Source organism: Procambarus clarkii, chromosome 11, assembly GCF_040958095.1.
Source record: "Procambarus clarkii isolate CNS0578487 chromosome 11, FALCON_Pclarkii_2.0, whole genome shotgun sequence".
NCBI lineage: Eukaryota > Metazoa > Arthropoda > Malacostraca > Decapoda > Cambaridae > Procambarus > Procambarus clarkii.
In genome coordinates, this window is record NC_091160.1 from 3980461 (window position 1) to 4003775 (window position 23315).

At 42.4% G+C, this 23315-nt stretch overlaps 1 protein-coding gene across 3 annotated transcripts in view; it reads left to right on the forward strand.

Annotated features, from left to right (window-relative positions):
• Window positions 1–11174, forward strand: part of LOC138363387 (beta-1,4-glucuronyltransferase 1-like) — a 15144-nt gene extending 3970 nt beyond the window's left edge. The window contains exons 3-5 of one of the 3 annotated variants that reach the window (XM_069322421.1): window positions 8020–8217; window positions 8401–8517; window positions 8829–11174. In XM_069322421.1, the coding sequence (XP_069178522.1) occupies window positions 8020–8217; window positions 8401–8517; window positions 8829–9035 (522 nt within the window). In that variant the 3' untranslated portion in view covers window positions 9036–11174. Of the gene's footprint in view, window positions 1–1101; window positions 3490–3620; window positions 3748–4126; window positions 4198–8019; window positions 8218–8400; window positions 8518–8828 lie in introns of those variants that run through there. The other 2 variants (XR_011228040.1, XR_011228041.1) reach the window with 2 other exon arrangements.
• Window positions 11175–23315: the final 12141 nt, after the last annotated feature.

The following is a 23315-nucleotide window of genomic DNA, read 5'->3' on the forward strand; positions in this document are numbered from 1 at the left end:
ACGTGAGGTGCAGTTCACGTAGTCTTTTCTCATAACTCATGCCTCTTAGTTCTGGGACTAGCCTAGTGGCATACCTCTGAACTTTTTCCAGCTTCGTCTTGTGCTTGATTAGATACGGGCTCCATGCTGGGGCTGCATACTCCAGAATTGGCCTTACATATGTGGTATGCAAGGTTCTGAAGGAGTCCTTACACAGGTTTCTGAAAGCAGTTCTGATGTTAGCCAGCCTCGCATAGGCCGCTGATGTTATTCTTTTGATGTGCGCTTCAGTAGACAGGTTTGGCGTGATATCAACTCCCAGATCTTTCTTTCTGTCCATTTCGTGAAGGACTTCATCTCCCATTCGGTATCCAGTGACTGGCCTTCTAGTTTCTCCTCCTAGTTTCATTACCTTACATTTACTTGGGTTGAATTTTAGTAGCCATTTGTCGGACCATTCCTTCAGTTTGTCTAGGTCATCTTGTAGCCTCATACTATCCTCTTCTGTCCTGATCCTCCTCATAATTTTTGCGTCATCAGCAAACATCGAGAGGAACGAGTCAATTCCTTCTGGGAGATCATTTACGTATATCAGAAACAGTATAGTTCCAAGGACTGATCCCTGTGGGACTCCACTGGTGACTCCCCGCCACTCCGAGACCTCACCCCTCACGGTGACTCGCTGTGTCCTGTTGCTTAAGTACTCCCTTATCCAGTGGAGTACCTTCCCTTTCACTCCTGCCTGTATCTCCAGTTTGTGCACTAGTCTCTTAGGGGCCATGGGATCCGAAAATCCGAAGAAAAATGGAATATTTACGAAAAATTACGAAAAATACTACAATGTTCTGGCAACATTGGGGTGCAAACCGTTTTATGTTATCTTGATAAATAACGTAATTAGAGTCAAATTTCCCGCTGCAACTTTGCCAAATCCGGTCCTCGAGGCCTGGGTGCGCCGCGGAGTATTGTGTTTTACGTTGTAGAAGTCTAATATTTCGTAACAGCGTTGAAAATAACATGTTATGCATAAAACGAATATAAACTCACTCATTGGCAACAGTCTCGTGTGAGGTAGAGGGTGGGCTGTGGCTTAGCAATCAGTCACTCTTTGTGTCCCTCAGCTAGTGGATCTATCGTTGACGCGCTCTCACGATATCTCCCAGAACGCTCGCTATTTGTGCTATTTGGACTGCAATATGACTTACCTAACGAACAAGAAGAAGGCATTGAAAGCTAGATGCATGCGAGCTGTCCGTAGAAGGTACGAGCTGGCCGCAATGCGTAGATCACGCATTTTGACGAGTGAGGATCGTGGTGGCCTCTCAGCCGAGAGTGTGAGGGGCCTGTCGCAGCCCGCAACCCTTGGACCTGCTACTCCACATGTTGGACCTGCTACTCCAGATGTTGGACCTGCTACTCGTGATGTTGGACCTGCTACTCCTGATGTTGGACCTGCTACTCCTGATGTTGGACCTGCTACTCCTGATGTTGGACCTGCTACTCGTGATGTTGGACCTGCTACTCCAGATGTTGGACCTGCTACTCGTGATGTTGGACCTGCTACTCCTGATGTTGGGCCTGCTACTCCTGATGTTGGACCTGCTACTCGTGATGTTGGACCTGCTACTCCTGATGTTGGACCTGCTACTCCTGATGTTGGACCTGCTACTCTAGACGTTCTCGCTCTTGATGTTGCAGGGCCCAGCACCTCACGTGCTGATCTGGCAACTCCAAACATTTCCAGAAAGCGTAAACGTATCCAGAGCAGTGCCAAGAAACGAATCGGTTTATTTAGAGAAGAAACAATTGGAAGTGACAAGGACACTGACCAGGAAACCGACAGTGACAGCGAAGTGACATATAGAATAAATCCACGCGAGTCTGCGCTAATGGTCACGGATAAGAAACTGAAACAATACCTTGATAAACATTGCATATGCCAATACTGTTCAAAGGGTAAAGTTTGTCATACAATTACGATTTTGCAACATGATGTAACAGTGAAAAGAACCTGTAATCGTTGTCATTTTACAGACGAAGAAGCATTGCCTGGAAATAATGAAAATCTGATATCCTTAGTGTACACCAACATGCTAAATGGACACGGATATACATATTACAGGGGTATGTGTTCCATAACAAACATGAAATGTGTATCCTATAAGACATATAATAGGGTCCAGAAAATGATAAAAAATGCTGCCATTGAGAAATGGGTGCACTTGCAAGAAAACACTCGTCATATCATCTTCAATCATTACAGAGAACAATTTGATAGGCACTCCGTTGGTGGGATCCTGGACATTGATGTATCGTTTGATGGATCGTGGCACACAAGGGGCCATCATTCACAAATTGGGTGTGCCTTTGTTGTGGAGATATTCACAGGGCTCGTTGTGGACTACAATTGTTTCTGCAAAAAGTGCCAGATGTTACTGAATAGAAAACAACAAGGAAAAGTAACACAGACGGAGTTTGACAATAAGATGCGTGAACATGTGCCTGATTGTGATAGGAACTATAACGGCACTGCCAAAAATATGGAGGCTGATGCCGCAGTATTGATGTGGGGTCGATCTGAAGAGCTCAAATTCAGGTATACGACCTTGGTCAGTGATGGGGATTCTTCAGCCTTCAATAAAATTTGTGCAATGAATAATGGTGATGGTCCATATCGAAATGTAACCGTGGAAAAGGCTGAGTGTATAAATCACTTCAGCAAGAGACTTGCAACACAGCTCCGGAACTTTCAGAAAACAGTTGTGGAATTGAAAGAGACAAAAGGGAATGTGAAAAAGACCAGACGAATGTCACTGGTGGAAGGAAAAGGTAAATTAACTGATGTCACCATTCAAAAGTTGGCAAGTTACTTCACCATAGCTATCCGAGATAACGTCAACACAGACTGGAAACGAATGAGGGATGCCTGTCTGTCCGGACTGTTTCATGCTACGTCGACTGATGAGAAGCCAATGCACATGCACTGCCCTAAAGGGAATGAGTCTTGGTGTTTTTACCACAAAAGACATTGCAAATGAAACGACCCCAAGATCACTCAAGACGATGAGGGTACATTTCCAGCTTCCCAGTATCCACATGACTGAAGTCCTGAAGATATACTACAATCTTGTATCAGAGGACAACATGACGAAGTGTCTGAAGGGGAAGACTCAGAATCCAAACGAGTCTCTACACCACCGAGTTTGGAAACTCGCCCCCAAAGACAAGTTTGTCGGTCGTGTAATGGTCGACTTCGCCATGGCAATGACAGCTGTCAACTACAACGTAGGATATGTGACGGGATCTCTGACCAGCCTCATTGGTCTACCACAGAGTGACATACGAGACTGTTACTTTCATAGGAAGAACAAGGAGATGCAGATACCAACGAAACGCACCACCAAGCCACGAAAGGCCCCTGAGTGAGCTGACCCAGGTTATGGGGCAGGGCCCTACTAGTGCCAATGCAGTGCCACCTGCAGGACCCATATTTCTGACCAATTATATTAGGTTAGTATGTTTTAGTGTTATATTGTGATATTACTTCATAAATATTTGTACATATAAAACTGGTGACAAATATTAATTTTTTTGTGTGTGTTTTTTTTTAATAATATATTTTTTTTTCTTTTATTAATCAGGCGATCTTCATTGAACTTGCACACCATATTGAACCCATGCCTTTCTACAAGGGTGCAAATTTTGAATGATATTGGTCAACATCAACCTCACCCACAGGTGGCTCAACTTTGACCTTTGTTTCTGCAGGTAAGGGTTTTACAACTATATCTGACTTCACAGCCTTTATTTATTATTCAATTTACATGAAACCTGCACATTATATGTAGAGTTTACGCCTCTAAAAACGGTAGTAGTTTTTCTTATCTACGTAGATTTATTGATTTTATAAATAATGATAAACTTCATTTTGTTGCATACGTTTTTGGGAAACTTTAAAAATCTGTATTATTGCACTAAATACATCTGGGATAAAACTCCTTGGTGCAAATCTTTATTATATAGTAAGGTCATAGCTGAGTGTCATAGAAATAATTTCGGTTCACAATTGTGGGCTGTGAAAGCAATTGAATATTGTTGGAAAATTGTCTAAAATTTTCTTTTCTTTTTTTTCTCCTTCTCTATTTAGGCTGAGATGATGAAACTTGGCCCAGTTGCAGCACCTTTCACATGTATCAGGATAATAAATTTTGAATACCCTACGACAATTTTCTTATATCCTGGTCAAATAGCCCCTTATGTGGTACTGTGTCAAAAGCTTTCTGGCAGTCCAGAAATATGCAGTCTGCCCAGCCCTCTCTCTCTTGCCTGATTTTTGTTGCCTGGTCATAGAACTCAATTAATCCTGTTAGGCATGATTTGCCATCTCTGAACCCAAGCTGATGTTGTGTTACAAAGTTGTTTTGCTCCAGATGTTCCACTAGCTTTTTTCGCACAGTCTTTTCCATCATCTTGCATGGAATGCAAGTAAGGGACACTGGCCTGTAGTTCAGTGCCTCCTGCCTATCACCCTTCTTATATATTGGGAGTAGTAGGTATATATTGGCCGTATTCCAAATTTTTGGCAGTTCACCTGTTACCAGTAACTTGTTGTACACCATGGAGAGTAGTAGGCACAGAGCTTCTGCTCCTTCCTTTAGAATCCATGGTGAGATTCCATCCGGGCCAATTGCCTTTGTCACGTCCAAATCTAGCAGATGCTTCCTCACCTCCCCACCGGTAATCACAAACTTCTCTAGTGGTGTCTGGGTTGGTGTTCCTCTAGGGTCTGGGTTGATGTTCCCTCCCATATCTCTGGGACTTCTTGCTCTGAGGTGAAGACTTCCTGGAATTTCTTATTGAGTTCCTCGCACACTTCCTTGTTGTTTGTAGTGAATCTTTCTGCCCCTATCCTCAGTTTCATTACCTGTTCCTTCACTGTTGTTTTCCTCCTGATGTGGCTATGCAGCAGTTTGGGTTGAGTCTTTGCCTTACTCGCTATGTCATTTTTATATTGCCTCTCTTCCTCTCTTCTCACCCTGACGTATTCATTCCTGGCGCTCTGGTATCTTTCTCTGCTCTCTAGTGTTCTGTTGTTCTATAGTTTCTCCATGCCCTTTTACTTAGCTGCTTTGCTAGTTTGCAACTCTGATTAAACCATGGGTTTCTCATCTCCATTTAATTTTTTCCCTTTTGGACTGGGACGAACTTGTCTGCTGCCTCCTTACACTTCTGCGTGATGTAGTCCATCATGTCTTGAACCGTCTTTCCTCTGAGCTCTGTTTCCCAAGCTATTTCAGTTAGGAATTTTCTCATCTCCTCATAGTTTCCCTTCTGGAATGCCAGCCTCTTGTTTTCTGGTCCCTTCCTTGAGTACATTAACCCTTCTTCGACCAGATATTCAAACAACAGTACACTGTGATCACTCATACCCATGGGGGCTTCAAGACCGATTTCCCTTATATCTGAATCGTTCGGAGTGAATACTAGGTCGAGTCTTGCTGGTTCATAATTGCCTCTCATTCTCGTGGGACCCTTGACATGCTGACTTAAAAAAAGTTTCTAGTCGTCACCTCTAGCAGTTTCGCTCTCCATGTTTCCTCACCTCCATGTGGTTCCCTGTTTTCTCAGTCTATCCTTCCATGATTAAAGTCCTCCATGATGAGCAGATGGGATCGGTTTCTACAAGCAGCAGCAGCTGCTCTCTCAATGATAATGTTAACTGCCATGTTGTTTCTGTCATACTCTTGCCTGGGTCTTCTTTCATTTGGTGATGGGTTATATATCATTGCTACTACTACTCTTGGTCCTCCCATCGTCATGGTACCTGTTACGAAATCTCTGAACCCTTCGCAGCCCGGAACAACCATCTCCTCGAAACTCCATTCCTTTCTCATTAGTAGAGCCACTCCGCCTCCTCCCCTTCCTTCCCTCTCTTTCCTTATTACAGTGTAGTCCTAGGGAAACACCGCATTCGTTATGATTCCTGAGAGTTTGGTTTCTGTGAGTCCAATTACATCTGGGTTTACTTCTTGTGTTCTTTCCCTAAGTCCACTGGCCTTTTTTGTAATCATGTACATGTCATGTACAAGGTCATGTACACTATGTTCGTGTACATGACCTTGAAGCTGACTCTCTTCTGTCCATTCTCAGTTTCTGTTGATTCCACTGGAGTTCCCAGACAAGGGATGTCTGGGATGGGCGAGTCTAGGAAGGAGGACCTGGGCGGGTCTGGGGTGTGAGAGGTTTGGGAGGATCTGGAACAGGGGGGCTAGGGGGGCTCTGACGAGATGCGGCTGAGGGGAGTCCGGGGTTGGGGGTTAGTGGGGGCATGGGATGGGGGAACTGGAGGGGCATGTGGTGGGAGGTCACGGGTTGGGGTATGCAGGGTAGACTAGGGGTGGGTTGACAGGGAGGTCAGGGGTTGGGGAGGGGAGGGGAGCCAGGGGAAGGGGGGCCAGGAGGGAGGGGGGTGTGGTAGGGAGAAGAGCTTGGGGTGGGGAAACTGGGAAGGGCACAGGCTGGAGAAACAGGGAAAGGCATGGGGTGCAGGAACAGTGAGGGGTCTGGGGTAGGGGCTGGGGATGAAAAAGGGCATGGGGGGAACATGGGGGTGGGGGTCTGGGGTCAGGGAACATGGGTGGCATGGTCTGAAGGGGGACTTTACTGTCTTGGGAGGTGCAGGTGATTGGTGGGGGATGGCTGAGGGGTTGGTTGGTGGGAAGCTTCTGTTACAATCCTCCCTGGGGATGCTGGCCTGCTGGTGGGGGGATTGCCACTCCCATCTGAGGTTCCTGGAGGCACTGAGCTGAGTCCTGTGGCTCCCATATCTCCATCCCTTTCTCTGCGTCTCCTCCTTGCCTCTGCAGCCTTCCTTCTCTACTCCCTTGTCATGTCCCTTTGCAGAAAGACGTCCTCGTATCCTCCCCTAACTTCACAAGTCTGCTCTTCCTGGATAGGATTTTCTCCTTTGTTGCCTCGTTCGTGAGCACTACCTTTATCAATCGTTTCCTTTCCTTCTTGTAGACGCTCAGCCTGAAAACCTTCTCTATGTTGCCATTTGCCTCCTCCATATCCAGTCCCTCCAAAATCTCTGTCATGGTTGCTCGGTCCCTACTTCTCCACTCCTCCCGATTGGATCCCTCTGGTTCCTGTGCTCCTACAACTATAATTGTTCGTTTCCTTTCCTTGTCTGTGGTCTTCTTTGTCCAGTGTTTTACTATAATAATTCAACAGTAGATTTTATTCACACTTTATTATACATAATGGATTGGTTAGAAAATGGAAACACAGGATAATACTAAAGGCAGTAGCACATATTAGTACAGTGGATAGCTACAATTATATTAATATGGATAAAGTGTTAAGTTAGTACATTATCACAGTCACTAATACACATATAGTGTATCATTTATAATAAGGCCAGCGTCTTATACTCGACCTGTAACCTAAACTTCAAATCATCTTTCCTAATTACAGTGACTTAAATTGTTTTATTATTTGGTTTTAAATTGATCTATTTTGCGCAAGTAATAAAGGTAGACAGGTAAAATGCGAGTTATTTAACTACGTATTTGTGTTACACTGAGCTGTGAGTGTTAGCATGGGGACCCCTGAGGCTCCTCGACTGCTCTCAGTAACATCAGCGTCCTTCCCTCTACGTGTTTTACCTTGTTATTGGTCATTATATCAATCATAATAATTAATAAAGATGCTTATAATAATATTTAGTTGCACAATTAAAGTTTCACATGTTTCGGACGTTTTAATTGACCTAGTTTAGTTGAAACACGCAAAGGTCCAGGGGCCAGATTCACGAAGCAGTTACGCAAGCCCTTACGAACCTATACATCTTTTCTCAATCTTTGGCGGATTTGTTTACATTTATTATACAGTTATTGGGCTCCAAAGCACCAGGAGGCTGTTTAAAACAATAACAACAATTGATTGGGAAGTTTTCATGCTTGTAATGACAAGTAGCCCTAGGGTCGGAACCTACAACCTTGAAATTTAGCGATATCAATTTTATTTGATGCCCTACAGGTCTACGCCAGAAACCAAGGTAACTCCCATCTGGAGAACTGGGAGGTGGAGCCTGCCAGGAGCACAGCGCCCCACTACACAGTCCTCTACAACATCACCACCTACGAGGAGTTCTGGGAGCCCATCCTGGTCCTTCCCTACACCGCGCCGCCCTTCGACGAACGCTTCATCGGCTACGGCTTTACCAGGAACAGTCAGGTAATCCTTCGTCAGCGTCTCTGCACACTTGCTATTGTGGACATAAAATGCGAGCATTGGGTATTATCACGTAGTGTCTACCCAGGGTTGACACGTCCTAGATGTAAGCGATATAAGGGGGGGGGGGGTCCTTGGTGCATTTGTTTGTAGCTGACCTGTGATGTTGTGTGCCGGGTGTTCCAGGTGTATGAGCTACACTGCCGGGGCTACAAGTTCCAGGTGCTGGACCAGGCCTTCCTCACCCACCGAGGCTTCCAGACCACAGCCTCCTACACCCCCACACGCTTCGCTCAGATTGAGGTATGCTGCGGTGGCTGCTTTGTTGGTTCCTCGCATGCTCCTCCCTCCCCCTGTCTGGTGTCAGTGACAGTGTCTGATGTCAGTGTCTTACGTTAGTGTGTCATGTTAGAGTCAGTGTCTCTACTCTAGATGTCAGAGACACCTCTTACTGACGTAAGAGGTGTCTTACGTCAGTGTCGGTGTTTGAGAATAATTATTAGAATTATCATAATAATAGTGAATAAATATCTGTATATAGAGTGGACCCTGATAATGAGATCAATAATTATGCCTGTGGCTGGCCTAATGCCTCTCTCCCCGTGACCTGTCAGATCAACAAAGTGCGCTACCAGATGTTCAAGAGGGAGGTCCACGCGCGTCTGGGCCTCGCCCCTCCTCCAGCCCTCAAGAGTCCGCCCCTCCGACAACAGATCCCAGCCCTCATAGCCCGCAGACCACGCTTCCGCCTCCCACCTCCCAGGATCGTCGCCGTCCCCAGGAAACACCCTCCCACCCAGCCCAAGGACGTGAAGACTTGAAACCTCAGGAGTGGTGGGAGGAGCTTGAGAGAGGCGTAAATTTGGAGGCTTAAGCGTTAGTGGAGGGGAAGCATTAGATGGGTATTATTATTATTAACATCTTTATTGACAAATTCAATTACAATTTTGCATAATCTGAGGATTTCGATTAAGTCTTATTAAAGTGAAGATAATGCTGGTATTCACTGTCACGCAGGACAGAGGGTCATACACAAGACAATAGGTCTAAACTGTAGGCTGAAGCACATATATATCATGAGTACAATCAATGTTTTAATGTATGGATATGTGAAAACAACTTTCTATTGTGCACTGCCACACAAGGGCAGGGATGGGTTCATAAGTGATGCAGCTTAGAAGTATTATAGATCAAAATTGTTCTTCATTCTTTAAAATGGACAAGCAAATTTTGAATAAATTGTTAGGATGTCGTCCAGAACACTTGAGTCAATGAAATAGTTACACAGTTGGTGGTACAATAGGCCAGGAGGTCTAAAGTCTTTTACGGTTTTACATTCAACAATATAGTGTTCTAGTGAGTGGTTTAGGTTTATCACAGAGTTTACTATCTGAGTATTCTGGTAGTGGCTCAGCCTCACTAACCTGCCAGATGTGCCTATAGCCAAGGCGAATTCGCGCGATGACTACATCACATTGCCTGGTCCGGTTACTGTACTGACCATACAAATACCTATTATTACAAAACTTGTCATAACTTTTAATACTGCAGCTTTCAGGTCTCTGGGCATTTCTTAGTTCTTCTAAATCTGAATTAATTTCTTTAATTTGTATGTTTCTAATAACTGCATTAGATAGTCCAAAGTCATAATCAATGTTTTCTTTCCTGCGAGCCTCATTGGCCAATCGATCTACAAAGTCATGTTTTCCAACTCCAACATGGGATGGGATCCACACAAGTTTTATACAATAGTTATTATCATTGGCAAAAATTACATTCCATTTAATATTACCAGCTATATCCGACATACATTGTGATGGGTTATTTAAGGACTGCAGAGCACTTTTAAAGTTATAGAAAATAACTCCACCAAAATAACTAAATGCCCAATAGCTCGGTCTGTGTCGTGCTTGCCCAGTTGTTCAATCTCTGTGTACTAGACATGATCATTTCATTCCATTAGATGGGAAGATAATTGGCGAGATAGGGGAAGAAGGGGGACATGAGGAAGCACCTCCTAGCACCATCCTGGGTGATGCTGGGAGGTGCGAGGTCCCCGACCTCGATCGCTGACGCTGCTATCCACCACAGATTGTGGGAGCGTCAGCGATCGAGGTCGGGGATATCAGAACGTGGGGTAGATAATAGAACGTGAAGTAACTACCAGAACGTGAAGTAACTATCAGTGTAATGGTATGTGCAGACCGTAGCTCCTTCCCCCTTCCCTCGCTTGCCTCCCCTCCCTTTTTCATCCCTCCCATGTTTCAGTCCGACCCTCTGGTCATTCTCCCTCTCCCTCTTGGCCGTTTTCCATCATAACCAGAGTCAAATTACCTTATAGGCAGGTGGTCAAGTCACTTGTTCCCCAATCCCTATATCTCCAATCCCTCCAAACCATTTGTCTCCCAGTCCTTTCCAACCCCCTTTTCCAATCCGTTCCCCTCTTCTACTGCCTTCGCCACTAACCATTTGACAATTTTAAGATCAGTGACGAATTACCGTAATTCTCAAGTTTCGAGTGAGGGAGCTGAAAGCCATATACGACTGTGGTTTCCTGAGTAGCGTGGGATCGGTTCATGATTCTATTGGAGTAAAACATTACTTTCAGGACAGGCCTATGTCCAAGGAGCCTGGGGGGCGGGGCTAAGTCAGAGGTTTTGGCTGGCCTAAGATTGACACTCTGTAGTCATTGGTTGAGCTTTGATAGCCGGAGTTAATTGGACCTAGGAACTAAGTGGGTGGAGCCTGTTCCACTGGCAAGAGTTTTAGAAAATATTAGAGTCAGTGTGTTGGGGGTGTACTGGAGAAGAGGTCTCCTGATCTGGGGGCAGCCAATCAACATCGTGGCCGAGGTTGCAGAATTAAGGTAATGTCTGTCTGAGTTTTGGTACAACAGTAAATGCACCTCGAATTTCCATTTGGCCTATTAGGATGTGTTAGTAAAGTAGGACATTTCAATTTGATTTAAATTTACGTGTTTTAAAATAATAAAGTGTTTTAATGTAATTGTGTTTAGTTATCTGTTCCCCCTTTGTTTGATGTTGTGTGAGTCATTTAATAAAAAATATTCTCGGGTGGTATTGGAAGCTTTTGGATCCTCAATCAGTAAAGTTTTTTTTTTCTTATTCATCAAGCATTTTTCCAAGATTATTTGCCCCTTGAGTTCCCTGATTATTGAGTCCCTCCCTTCCTGGGGCAACAATAATTAAGACACATTCATTTATGGTTCGGGAAGGTGGTGGCAGTGTTTGATGATTTTAATTATTAGTTATAAATTAATTACCTCTATTCTTGTTGTGTCCTCATACAATATTCAGCTTATATTCGTGGCAGTTCAGTGAGGGGTCATGCTGGACTGTAATAGTGATAAGCTGGGGTACTGAGTGAAGCGACAGAGCAGAAAGAGTAAGGTAAGGTAAAGGTATATTACATCAGAACGTGAAGTTACTATCAGAACGTGAAGTAACTATCAGAACGTGGAGTAACTATCAGACCGTGGAGTAGCTGTTATGTAGTGCTAGGTGAACGGGTAATTAGGTAAAAGGAAACGTCTCCAACCATATTCGTCCCGCCCGGGAATCGAATCCGGGATCCCCGATTGTGAATCGAGAACGAAACCAACTGTGCAGCTCACCGCAAATGTAAATTGTTTAGTTTAAAGAACGTTGTCGTCTTTAAAACCACAACGGCCTATACATATATATATATATATATATATATATATATATATATATATATATATATATATATATATATATATATATATATATATATATATATATATATATATATATATATATATATATATATATATATGTCGTACCTAATAGCCAGAACGCACTTCTCAGCCTACTATTCAAGGCCCGATTTGCCTAATAAGCCAAGTTTTCATGAATTAATGTTTTTTCGTCTACCTAACCTACCTAACCTAACCTAACCTAGCTTTTTTTGGCTACCTAACCTAACCTAACCTAGCTTTTTTTGGCTACCTAACCTAACCTTACCTATAAATATAGGTTAGGTTAGGTTAGGTAGGGTTGGTTAGGTTCGGTCATATATCTACGTTAATTTTAACTCTAATAAAAAAAAATTGACCTCATACATAGAGAAAAGGGTTGCTTTATCATTTCATAAGAAAAAAATTATAGTAAATATATTAATTCAGGAAAACTTGGCTTATTAGGCAAATCGGGCCTTGAATAGTAGGCTGAGAAGTGAGTTCTGGCTACTAGGTACGACATATATATATATATATATATATATATATATATATATATATATATATATATATATATATATATATATATATATATATGTCGTACCTAGTAGCCAGAACGCACTTCTCAGCCTACTATGCAAGGCCCGATTTGCCTAATAAGCCAAGTTTTCATTAATTAATTGTTTTTCGACTACCTAACCTACCTAACCTAACCTAACTTTTTCGGCTACCTAACCTAACCTAACCTATAAAGATAGGTTATGTTAGGTTAGGTGGGGTTGGTTAGGTTCGGTCATATATATACGTTAATTTTAACTCCAATAAAAAAAATGACCTCAAACATAATGAAATGGGTAGCTTTATCATTTCATAAGAAAAAAATTAGAGAAAATATATTAATTCAGGAAAACTTGGCTTACAAGGCAAATCGGGCCTTGCATAGTAGGCTGAGAATTGCGTTCTGGCTACTAGGTACGACATATATATATATATATATATATATATATATATATATATATATATATATATATATATATATATATGTCGTACCTAATAGCCAGAACGCACTTCTCAGCCTACTATTCAAGGCCCGATTTGCCTACTAAGCCAAGTTTTCATGAATTAATGTTTTTTCGTCTACCTAACCTACCTAACCTAACCTAACCTAACTTTTTCGGCTACCTAACCAAACCTAACCTATAAAGATAGGTTAGGTTAGGTTAGGTAGGGTTGGTTAGGTTCGGTCATATATCTACGTTAATTTTAACTCCAATAAAAAAAAATTGACCTCATACATAATGAAATGGGTAGCTTTATCATTTCATAAGAAAAAAATTAGAAAAAATATATTAATTCAGGAAAACTTGGCTTATTAGGCAAATCGGGCCTTGAATAGTAGGCCAAAAAGTGAGTTCTGGCTACTAGGTACGACATATATATATATATATATATATATATATATATATATATATATATATATATATATGTCGTACCTAGTAGCCAGAACGCACTTTTTGGCCTACTATGCAAGACCCGATTTGCCTAATAAGCCAAGTTTTCCTGAATTATTATATTTTCTCTAATTTTTTTCTTATGAAATGATAAAGCTACCCATTTCATTATGTATGAGGTAAATTTTTTTTATTCAAGTTAAAATTAACGTAGATATATGACCGAACCTAACCAACCCTACCTAACCTAACCTAACCTATCTTTATAGGTTAGGTTAGGTTAGGTAGCCGAAAAAGTTAGGTTAGGTTAGGTTAGGTAGGTTAGGTTCTCGAAAAACAATTAATTCATGAAAACTTGGCTTATTAGGCAAATCGGGCCTTGCATAGTAGGCAGAGAAGAGCGTTCTGGCTATTAGGTACGACATATATATATATATATATATATATATATATGTCGTACCTAGTAGCCAGAACTCACTTCTCAGCCTACTATGCAAGGCCCGATTTGCCTAATAAGCTAAGTTTTCATGAATTAATTGTTTTTCGACTATCTAACCTACCTAACCTAACCTAACCTAACTTTTTCGGCTACCTAACCCAACCTAACCTATAAAGATAGGTTAGGTTAGGTTAGGTAGGGTTGGTTAGGTTCGGTCATATATCTACGTTAATTTTAACTCCAATAAAAAAAATTTACCTCATACATAATGAAATGGGTAACTTTATCATTTCATAAGAAAAAAATTAGAGAAAATATATTAATTCAGGAAAACTTGGCTTATTAGGCAAATCGGGCCTTGAATAGTAGGCCGAGAAGTGCGTTCTGGCTACTAGGTACGACATATATATATATATATATATATATATATATATATATATGTCGTACCTAGTAGCCAGAACTCACTTTTTGGCCTACTATTCAAGGCCCGATTTGCCTAATAAGCCAAGTTTTCCTGAATTAATATATTTTTTCTAATTTTTTTCTTATGAAATAATAAAGCTACCCATTTCATTATGTATGAGGTCAATTTTTTTTTATTGGAGTTAAAATTAACGTAGATATATGACCGAACCTAACCAACCCTACCTAACCTAACCTAACCTATATTTATAGGTAAGGTTAGGTTAGGTAGCCAAAAAAAGCTAGGTTAGGTTAGGTTAGGTAGGTTAGGTAGACGAAAAAACATTAATTCATGAAAACTTGGCTTATTAGGCAAATCGGGCCTTGAATAGTAGGCTGAGAAGTGCGTTCTGGCTATTAGGTACGACATATATATATATGTATATATATATATATATATATCTATATATATATATATATATATATATATATATATATATATATATATATATATATATATATATATATATATATATATATATATATATGACAATGTCAGACCACGGAGGAAAATCACGTGTTTTAATCACGTGTTTATTTTCGTGATATACACACACACACACACACATATATATATATATATATATATATATATATATATATATATATATATATATATATATATATATATATATATATATATATATATATATATATATATATATATATATATATATATATATATATATATGACAATGTCAGACCACGGAGGAAAAATGAAACAGGAAATTTCCTTAAGTACTTTCGTATATTAAATACATCTTCAGAAGGTGACCTTCTGAAGATGTATTTAATATACGAAAGTACTTAAGGAAATTTCCTGTTTCATTTTTCCTCCGTGGTCTGACATTGTCACATTCTTAATCACGTGTTTATTTTCGTGATATACACACACATATATATATATATATATATGTGTGTGTATATATATATATATATATATATATATATATATATATATATATATATATATATATATATATATATATATATATATATATATATATATATATATATATATATACATATATATATATATATATATATATGTCGTACCTAGTAGCTAGAACGCACTTCTCAGCCTACTATGCAAGGCCCGATTTGCCTAATAAGCTAAGTTTTCATGAATTAATATATTTTCTCTAATTTTTTTCTTATGAAATGATAAATCTACCCATTTCATTATGTATGAGGTCAATTTTTTTTTATTAGAGTTAAAATTAGCGTAGATATATGACAGTCATATATATATATATGACTGAAAACTCACACCCCGGAAGTGACTCGAACCCATACTGCCAGGAGCAACGCAACTGGTATCTACAGGACGCCTTAATCCGCTTGACCATCACGACCGGACAGAAGGAAGTGATAGCCGAAGCTATTTGAACCACTTCCCCGCCGGCACTTGGATGGTAATCTTGGGCATAGCATTTTATCAAATCACGCAAAATATTCACACACTCTCCGTCACTATGTCATGGAGTGCGAAAAAATACGTGAATTTAGAAACAGATTTAAAACAAATTTACAGCAACTGTGCAAATATTTCATTCACAATGATCCACTAGGAGGAATTTTAGCCCAATATTCACAGTTTGCTAACTGTAGATAGTAAGTGTGGCAGTAACCGTTCCACTACCGCCTATGGGGGTCCAATTCTGTCCACAGAGTGGATATGGGGTTCAATGCTGTCTACAGAGTGGGTATGGGGTCCAATGCTGTCTACAGAGTGGGTATGGGGAACAATGCTGTCCACAGAGTGGGTATGGGGTTCAATGCTGTCTACAGAGTGGGTATGGGGGTCCAATGCTGTCTACAGAGTGGGTATGGGGGTACAATGCTGTCCACAGAGTGGGTATGGGGTACAATGCTGTCCACAGAGTGGGTATGGGGTACAATGCTGTCTACAGAGTGGGTATGGGGTACAATGTTGTCCACAGAGTGGGTATGGGGTACAATGCTGTCCACAGAGTGGGTATAGGGTTCAATGCTGTCTACAGAGTGGGTATGGGGTTCAATGCTGTCTACAGAGTGGGTATGGGGTCCAATGCTGTCTACAGAGTGGGTATGGGGTCCAATGCTGTCTACAGAGTGGGTATGGGGTTCAATGCTGTCTACAGAGTGGGTATGGGGTCCAATGCTGTCTACAGAGTGGGTATGGGGGTCAATGCTGTCTACAGAGTGGATATGGGGGTCCAATTCTGTCCACAGAGTGGGTATGGGGGTCAATGCTGTCTACAGAGTGGATATGGGGGTCCAATTCTGTCCACAGAGTGGGTATGGCGTTCAATGCTGTCTACAGAGTGGGTATGGGGTCCAATGCTGTCTACAGAGTGGGTATGGGGTTCAATGCTGTCTACAGAGTGGATATGGGGGTCCAATTCTGTCCACAGAGTGGGTATGGGGTTCAATGCTGTCTACAGAGTGGGTATGGGGTCCAATGCTGTCTACAGAGTAGGTATGGGGTACAATGGTGTCCACAGAGTGGGTTTGGGGTACAATGCTGTCCACAGAGTGGGTATAGGGTTCAATGCTGTCTACAGAGTGGGTATAGGGTTCAATGCTGTCTACAGAGTGGGTATGAGGTCCAATGCTATCCACAGTGTTGGTATGGGGTCCAATGCTATCCACAGAATGGGTATGGGGTCCAATGCTATCCACAGAGTGGGTATGGGGTCCAGTGCTGTTTACAGAGTGGGTATGGGGTCCAATGCTGTCTACAGAGTGGGTATGGGGTCCAATGCTGTCTACAGAGTAGGTATGGGGTACAATGGTGTCCACAGAGTGGGTTTGGGGTACAATGCTGTCCACAGAGTGGGTATAGGGTTCAATGCTGTCTACAGAGTGGGTATAGGGTTCAATGCTGTCTACAGAGTGGGTATGAGGTCCAATGCTATCCACAGTGTTGGTATGGGGTCCAATGCTATCCACAGAATGGGTATGGGGTCCAATGCTATCCACAGAGTGGGTATGGGGTCCAGTGCTGTTTACAGAGTGGGTATGGGGTCCAATGCTGTCTACAGAGTGGGTATGGGGTCCAATACTATCCACAGAGTGGGTATGGGAGGGGGGTCCAATAATATGCACAGGATGGGTATGGGGTCCAATACCGTCCACAAGATCAGTATGGGGTATACATAATTATTGAAGAACAAAACTTTCGTATATTATTCTAAACAAAACATAGTTACAATAGCAACACCGATACTCGCTGCTGAGCCTACTAATGTATGATGCTCATTTGCAGTTTTAAAATACATACATAGTGTATGTATTATGTTCATTTACAATTGCAAATACATGCATAGTGACATAAGATTTTTAAAATACTTTCGTGAGTAAAAAGTATTTTTTTAATGGAAAATGATAACTGCTGAAACAACAGTCCTACGCTATTGAGTGTTTGTTATTGTTGGAAGACGACGTCTGTAATTTGGACTGGGTATGAGCTGAAATCTGATTCGCTGGCGGTTGATATGGCAAGTTGCTATTGGCTGGTGGAATAATTTGAATTCTGGTGATTGGTGGACAAGTGTGTATACAGTCGGGGAGGGAAGCGGCTGGCTCTCAGTGTGCAGTCTCGCACTACAGGGGACGGACACAGTCACGAGTGCCTCAAGGAAGCGAGGTGTACAAATATACGTATAATTTTATAAAGAGTAATATGACCGACATCAACAAGTGATCCATACAGTGAAGCACAAATGCAATACATCAGACAATGGAGAGGTGTGGCGAGTGTTCGGGTGTACTGGGAAGACGTATTGTAGGCGTCAAGTGTTGCATCTGCAACATAAGATTTCACCTGGGCTGTGCAGAATTATCTCCAGGATGCACAAACAGGCAAGGAATTTACTTGGGGTGGTGATAGCCGGCACACCATGGGCAACAGGTTAGTTTAGTGCATTTTACAGTGTGAATGATCATACTCTAATGAGTATTGGAGTTTCCTCTCCATGTTAGATCCCGTCTTCGTGGAACTTGCTGCTAGAGTAAGTTCTTTAATGTTCAAGACTGACGGCTTTGGCCGTACTCTCTCTGGGATCGAGCGGGCCTTTAGAATAAGGATAATAAGCGCGTGCAGTCGTTGTGAGGATGAAACTTTCAAACTGCATGTAACGTAAAGTATATTTAATTAAAAACAAAAGTTTAACATGTACGAAGTTCATCAAATATCTGTTCATCCTGGGTTCACGATTTACAATGTATACTTTTTTGAGAAATTTGTAAAATAAAATTTCTATTGGTCAAGGGGCCCGGGGAGGTTTTGCCAGGGGGGGGGGGAATATTTTGCCTAGATTTCTTCAAAAGCCGTGAGCATGGACTATGTCTCAGAACGTATTACTAAAGCTTCTTCAAAAAGTATAAACCACTTACTGTTCCTGAAGGGGTCCGGATCACCTGGATAAAGATTAGATTATGTTAACTGTACTAGAGCGGCAAGTATAAGTTACTTGGTAGCAAGTTATCAATAACGTCAGATGCAGTAAAGCGGTAAAGACCTAAGCAGTTAAGGTGGAGAAATTTCATAATAAGTAAACGGTAAGTTAGTAGTGTGTACATTGTTAGGGGGTGAGGTCCTGAGGGAGCCTGAATGAGAGATAGGACAAGATACCCTTTGGGTGAACGGGGAAGTGTGTATAGCTGAAGAATAGCCACGTCGGTTTTACGAAGGCGGATATGGCTTTCACCAATTGGCGAGTGGTAACACTCCTGGGGTTTCGCGAGCGATTTGGCCTGGGTTCGTATCCTGGCTGGCGAAGATTTACTGGCTACCAATCCTTAACCGTAGCTTCTGTTTACCAAACCGTAAAATGGTTACCTGCTTGTTAAAAGATTTGGCGGGTCGTAATCCGGGGAATATTAGAATTAATGACCTGCCCGTAACGCTATGCGTGCTAGTGACTAAAATAATGTTAGGACTGTGTGTGTGTGTGTGTGTGTGTATGTATGTGTATGTATGTGTGTATGTATGTGTGTGTATGTGTATGTATGTGTGTGTATGTGTGTGTGTGTGTGTGTGTGTGTGTGTGTGTATGTATGTGTGTATGTATGTGTGTATGTATGTGTGTATGTATGTGTGTATGTATGTGTGTATGTATGTGTGTATGTATGTATGTGTGTATGTATGTGTGTATGTATGTGTGTATGTGTGTGTGTGTGTGTGTGTGTGTGTGTGTGTGTGTATATATATATATTCGCATATTTTCCTGGGGACCATTCAGGCTTGTTCGCATATGTATATATGTATATATGTATATGCAATTAAAAACAAGTGCCACAAGTACATGTGCCACACGACTGTTAACTCTTGAAGAGTATACTTCATTGATGCAGCAGGAAAGTGTTTAGGAGCCCTGAGTTAATCAACTTTGCCAAGAGGAACAGTGAAGTGGTTGTCAATAATGACAACAGGATCCTGAGTCAAGGTACGCACCTGAGGTTCACCAGATGGAGACTTTATTTCTGTGCCAGGTGCATCATCAAGAATACAAAACTCTTCATCAGTACCAGAGCTATATTCCTCAAATGGATTATCAAGTTGTTCCTTCTGTGCTTCTTTAAGGGCATATTCAGTGTCTGTCAATTCAGTTTCACTAGCTGTATATAATTACAAAGTGGCAAAATTAGGTCACCATCCCTATAAAGAGGGGACGGTGAATGCGGCTGCCTTCAGTTGGTTCTGGTTTGGCAGACTGCTGGAGTAGGTCTTGATACAACTTCGACTTTTTGCTCGAGTTGCTTGGTGGACTGAGTAGGTAGTTGCTAGCCGGCCGCCACAACTTGTAGGTCGATGTAGACGACGCTGGTTAGTCTTACTGCCGTCTCCGTGTTTCTCGGTTATAGTGTGGGCTGTGGTTTTGTTGCTTGGGAAGTCTTGGTTGTTGGTTTCATATAAATCCATTGCTTCGTTACTGACTTCAAACCCAGAGGTCACGACCTCTCTGGAGGGTGCAGTCGCACCTCCACAGATCTCCAGTATCAGCTATTGATACTGGTAATGGCTCCAAAGGGCCACCACTTACGGGCTATTCATGTCTGTGCCATCTTTTGGGTGGCTTAATCTTCATCAATCACAGACTTCAATATTTATGATACATGACTAGCAGAGTCCAAGCTTGGCGGGTGTCCTGTACGCTCTGTTTACCTAAGTGGCGTATGAAACGCAGCCCATACAAACGGATGGTGCCATTTGCTATGAACATGACATATGCTATCACATGTCATTGGCAAGGCTGGGTGACTTGGGTTGTGGAGTAAGAATCTGAGAGGTCTGCTGTTCACGCATGTATCCCTTGTTTAAATGATTCTGCGTCGACGTTTATGGTAATACTTCCTTCCGGATGGGATGTCGTCTTATCCCTCGTGGGTATATCTTGGTTATCATGATTTCGGGGCTTAGCGTCCCCGCGGCCTAGTCCTCGGCCAGGCCTCTTTTTTTTGTTACACACGCCAAGGAAGCAGCCAATAGCAGCTCTCTCTCGGGTACCTATTTACTGCTAGGTAACAGGGGGCGTCAGGGTGAAAAGCTTTTTGCCCATTTGTCTCCGCCTCCACTGGAGATCGAACCCAGAACCTCAGGACTACTACCCTGAAGCGCTGTCCACTCCCCCTGACAGGCAAATGTGATCCATAGGGTACGCGAGATCTTCATTCTAGGGTTTGTTGACTAGGTAGGCGGTAACGAAGTTGTCTTCCAAGGTTGTGGTTTCATTATCTGTAGTTTCCATTGTTCAAGAGTGGTCTGGGGCCGGTGTTGACCTTCCTGGGTCACGTCCTGGCGCTGGTTGACCTGCAGGTCTCACGATCGGTGAGGGGAGCAGGTGCTTGCCGGTATTGGAGTCGTTTCTCTAGGCTTGACGGGGTCTATAGATGGGGTGCTGGCCATTGGTGTAGTAGTATCTGGTGAGCATGGCCTCGGATATTGAAGGCCGGAGAATTTTCTAAAATATTTGGTACTGCTTTCTGATACAGTATTCTGGCCGGGGAAGATTTACTAAGTGTCAAACCTTGCCTGTAGCCTCTGTTTACCCAACAGTAAAATGGGTACCTGTTTGTTCAAAGATTTGGCAGTCGTATTCTGTGGAACATAGAATTAAGGACTTGCCCGAAATGCAATGCGTGCTAGTGTCTGTACATGAATGTAAGAACTTATGGTTGAAGGCTGAAGAAACAATATTTGTCCATGTTTTTTTTTTCTCTACTAACAACAAAAAAACTATCAGGTACATGAATTACTATTTACAAGGTCATAAACAAGAGCAGCTGCTCCAAACATGCTACCTCCAACATCTGTAGTACTCAATCCCAAAATTCCTCCCCCTTTTAATTAGACTTAACCTGTAGGGGTAGAGTTTATCGGGCGGTCGTATGAATCTTCCTGATTTTCTCGAGTCCCTACCTGTTAATTCTGGGAAACATTCTTCTGAATTACTACCTATAGGGTTAACTATCTCCATTACACTCTGTTGCCCCTTGCTGTGCCTCCGTCTCTTGCTGGTGCTGCTACCCCTTCATTATGGGTATCACTAGTTGGTATGGGTATCACTAGTTGCCCCCACCTGAAGGGTCTTGCCAAGAAAATTCCCACTTTTTCCATGATCCTTACCACATGGGCTAGAATTGTGAATCCACTTCATAAAAATCTTGGGCAATTTCTTTTCCATTATAACCTACTTTTGCCGACACTAGACTCTGTTCTCCCCTGTATCCTGATTTAACTCTCTTCAAACCAAGGGACCACAGAGCTACTAATCAAGCCGAATCCCACGCCACGGGTCTTAACCGTTTTGACCGACTAAGATTCTACAGCTGTTATGACGTGGAGTTAGGCTCCTAGCACACTCTAGAATCTCCTTACGCTGCCACCACCAGACCATTAACTCTGAGGAGCAATAAGAGGTCTGGATCGATTATGCTCTCAATAAACCTTGGGGCTTGATCTCCAGTTAGTTGGAATAGGAGGGATGAATGGATGAATCTGTTAAGTGTGGAAATATTATCAAAGGGATACTGAATTCTTAATCGGCGTTAGGCTCTGCGGCCCAACGAAACTCGGCCTCGTGGGAGCCACGTGTCCAGGACAATAAATAAAAAACATAAAATGGAAATTAGTAAAGGCAATTTACCGATTTATTCAAAAACTAAAACAAAATCTAATTCAAAGCACTCCCTGGCTGAACACTCCGTCTTAAGGCATGAGATGAATTAATTGCCTATACCAAACTTACAGCAACTCTACCTCTTATAGCTGACCAGCTGGTGTCGTGCTGGTTTCGGGACGAGGTGGAGTGGTCACCTTCCCGAGCCGTTGCCTTCTCCACACTGCTCTTCCCTTGCTCTGCTCTACACAGTCGCCCAGATGGGTATCCCTACACCTGGCATACTAAGTTTACTCGTAGGGTTTAAGTTGACCAACTAATGTTGTACTGAACGACCCAGCTGGTTGGGTTCTTTTACTGAAGGTAATTACACAGGCACCTTGGGGAAGAGCTATTTCCGATTACAAAATGGCTATTTGACCTTTGAGAAATACCAAAAATATGGAGCTTTGACCCTTGTGACCTAAGGTCGCCCAAATGGTTCCGCGGCTGAGACTAGTCCCGCTAGTGACGTGACTGATGGTGACTTACTCATTATCCTGACAATTTAGGATACTCTTGATACTTTAAACACCCCCTCCCCTTCCGGCCCGTTGGCGTCGTGAGCGGGCTTGGTGGACGGCTGCCGGAGTGTGATGTTCCGTTGGGCAGTCCTCTGTCCTTTTCTGGCCTTGCACTCCTGCTGCTGTCTTCTCCAATTGTGCCGGATCGCTTTTCCTTTTCCTTATGTTTCGTTTTTCTCCCCCCTCTTCTCCTATCTGCTTGTCGTTTCCTGCCGACCTTTTGCTTGTTTTGGATTATTTCTTTGGACTTCTTCTATTTAGACGCCCGGGTGCTTGAGGAGGCATACTCTTGCACCCGTAGAACTGTAGTACCCGACGTCTCGAGCGAGGGGAACCTTTTATTGTCAATCCCCCTTTCGTCGC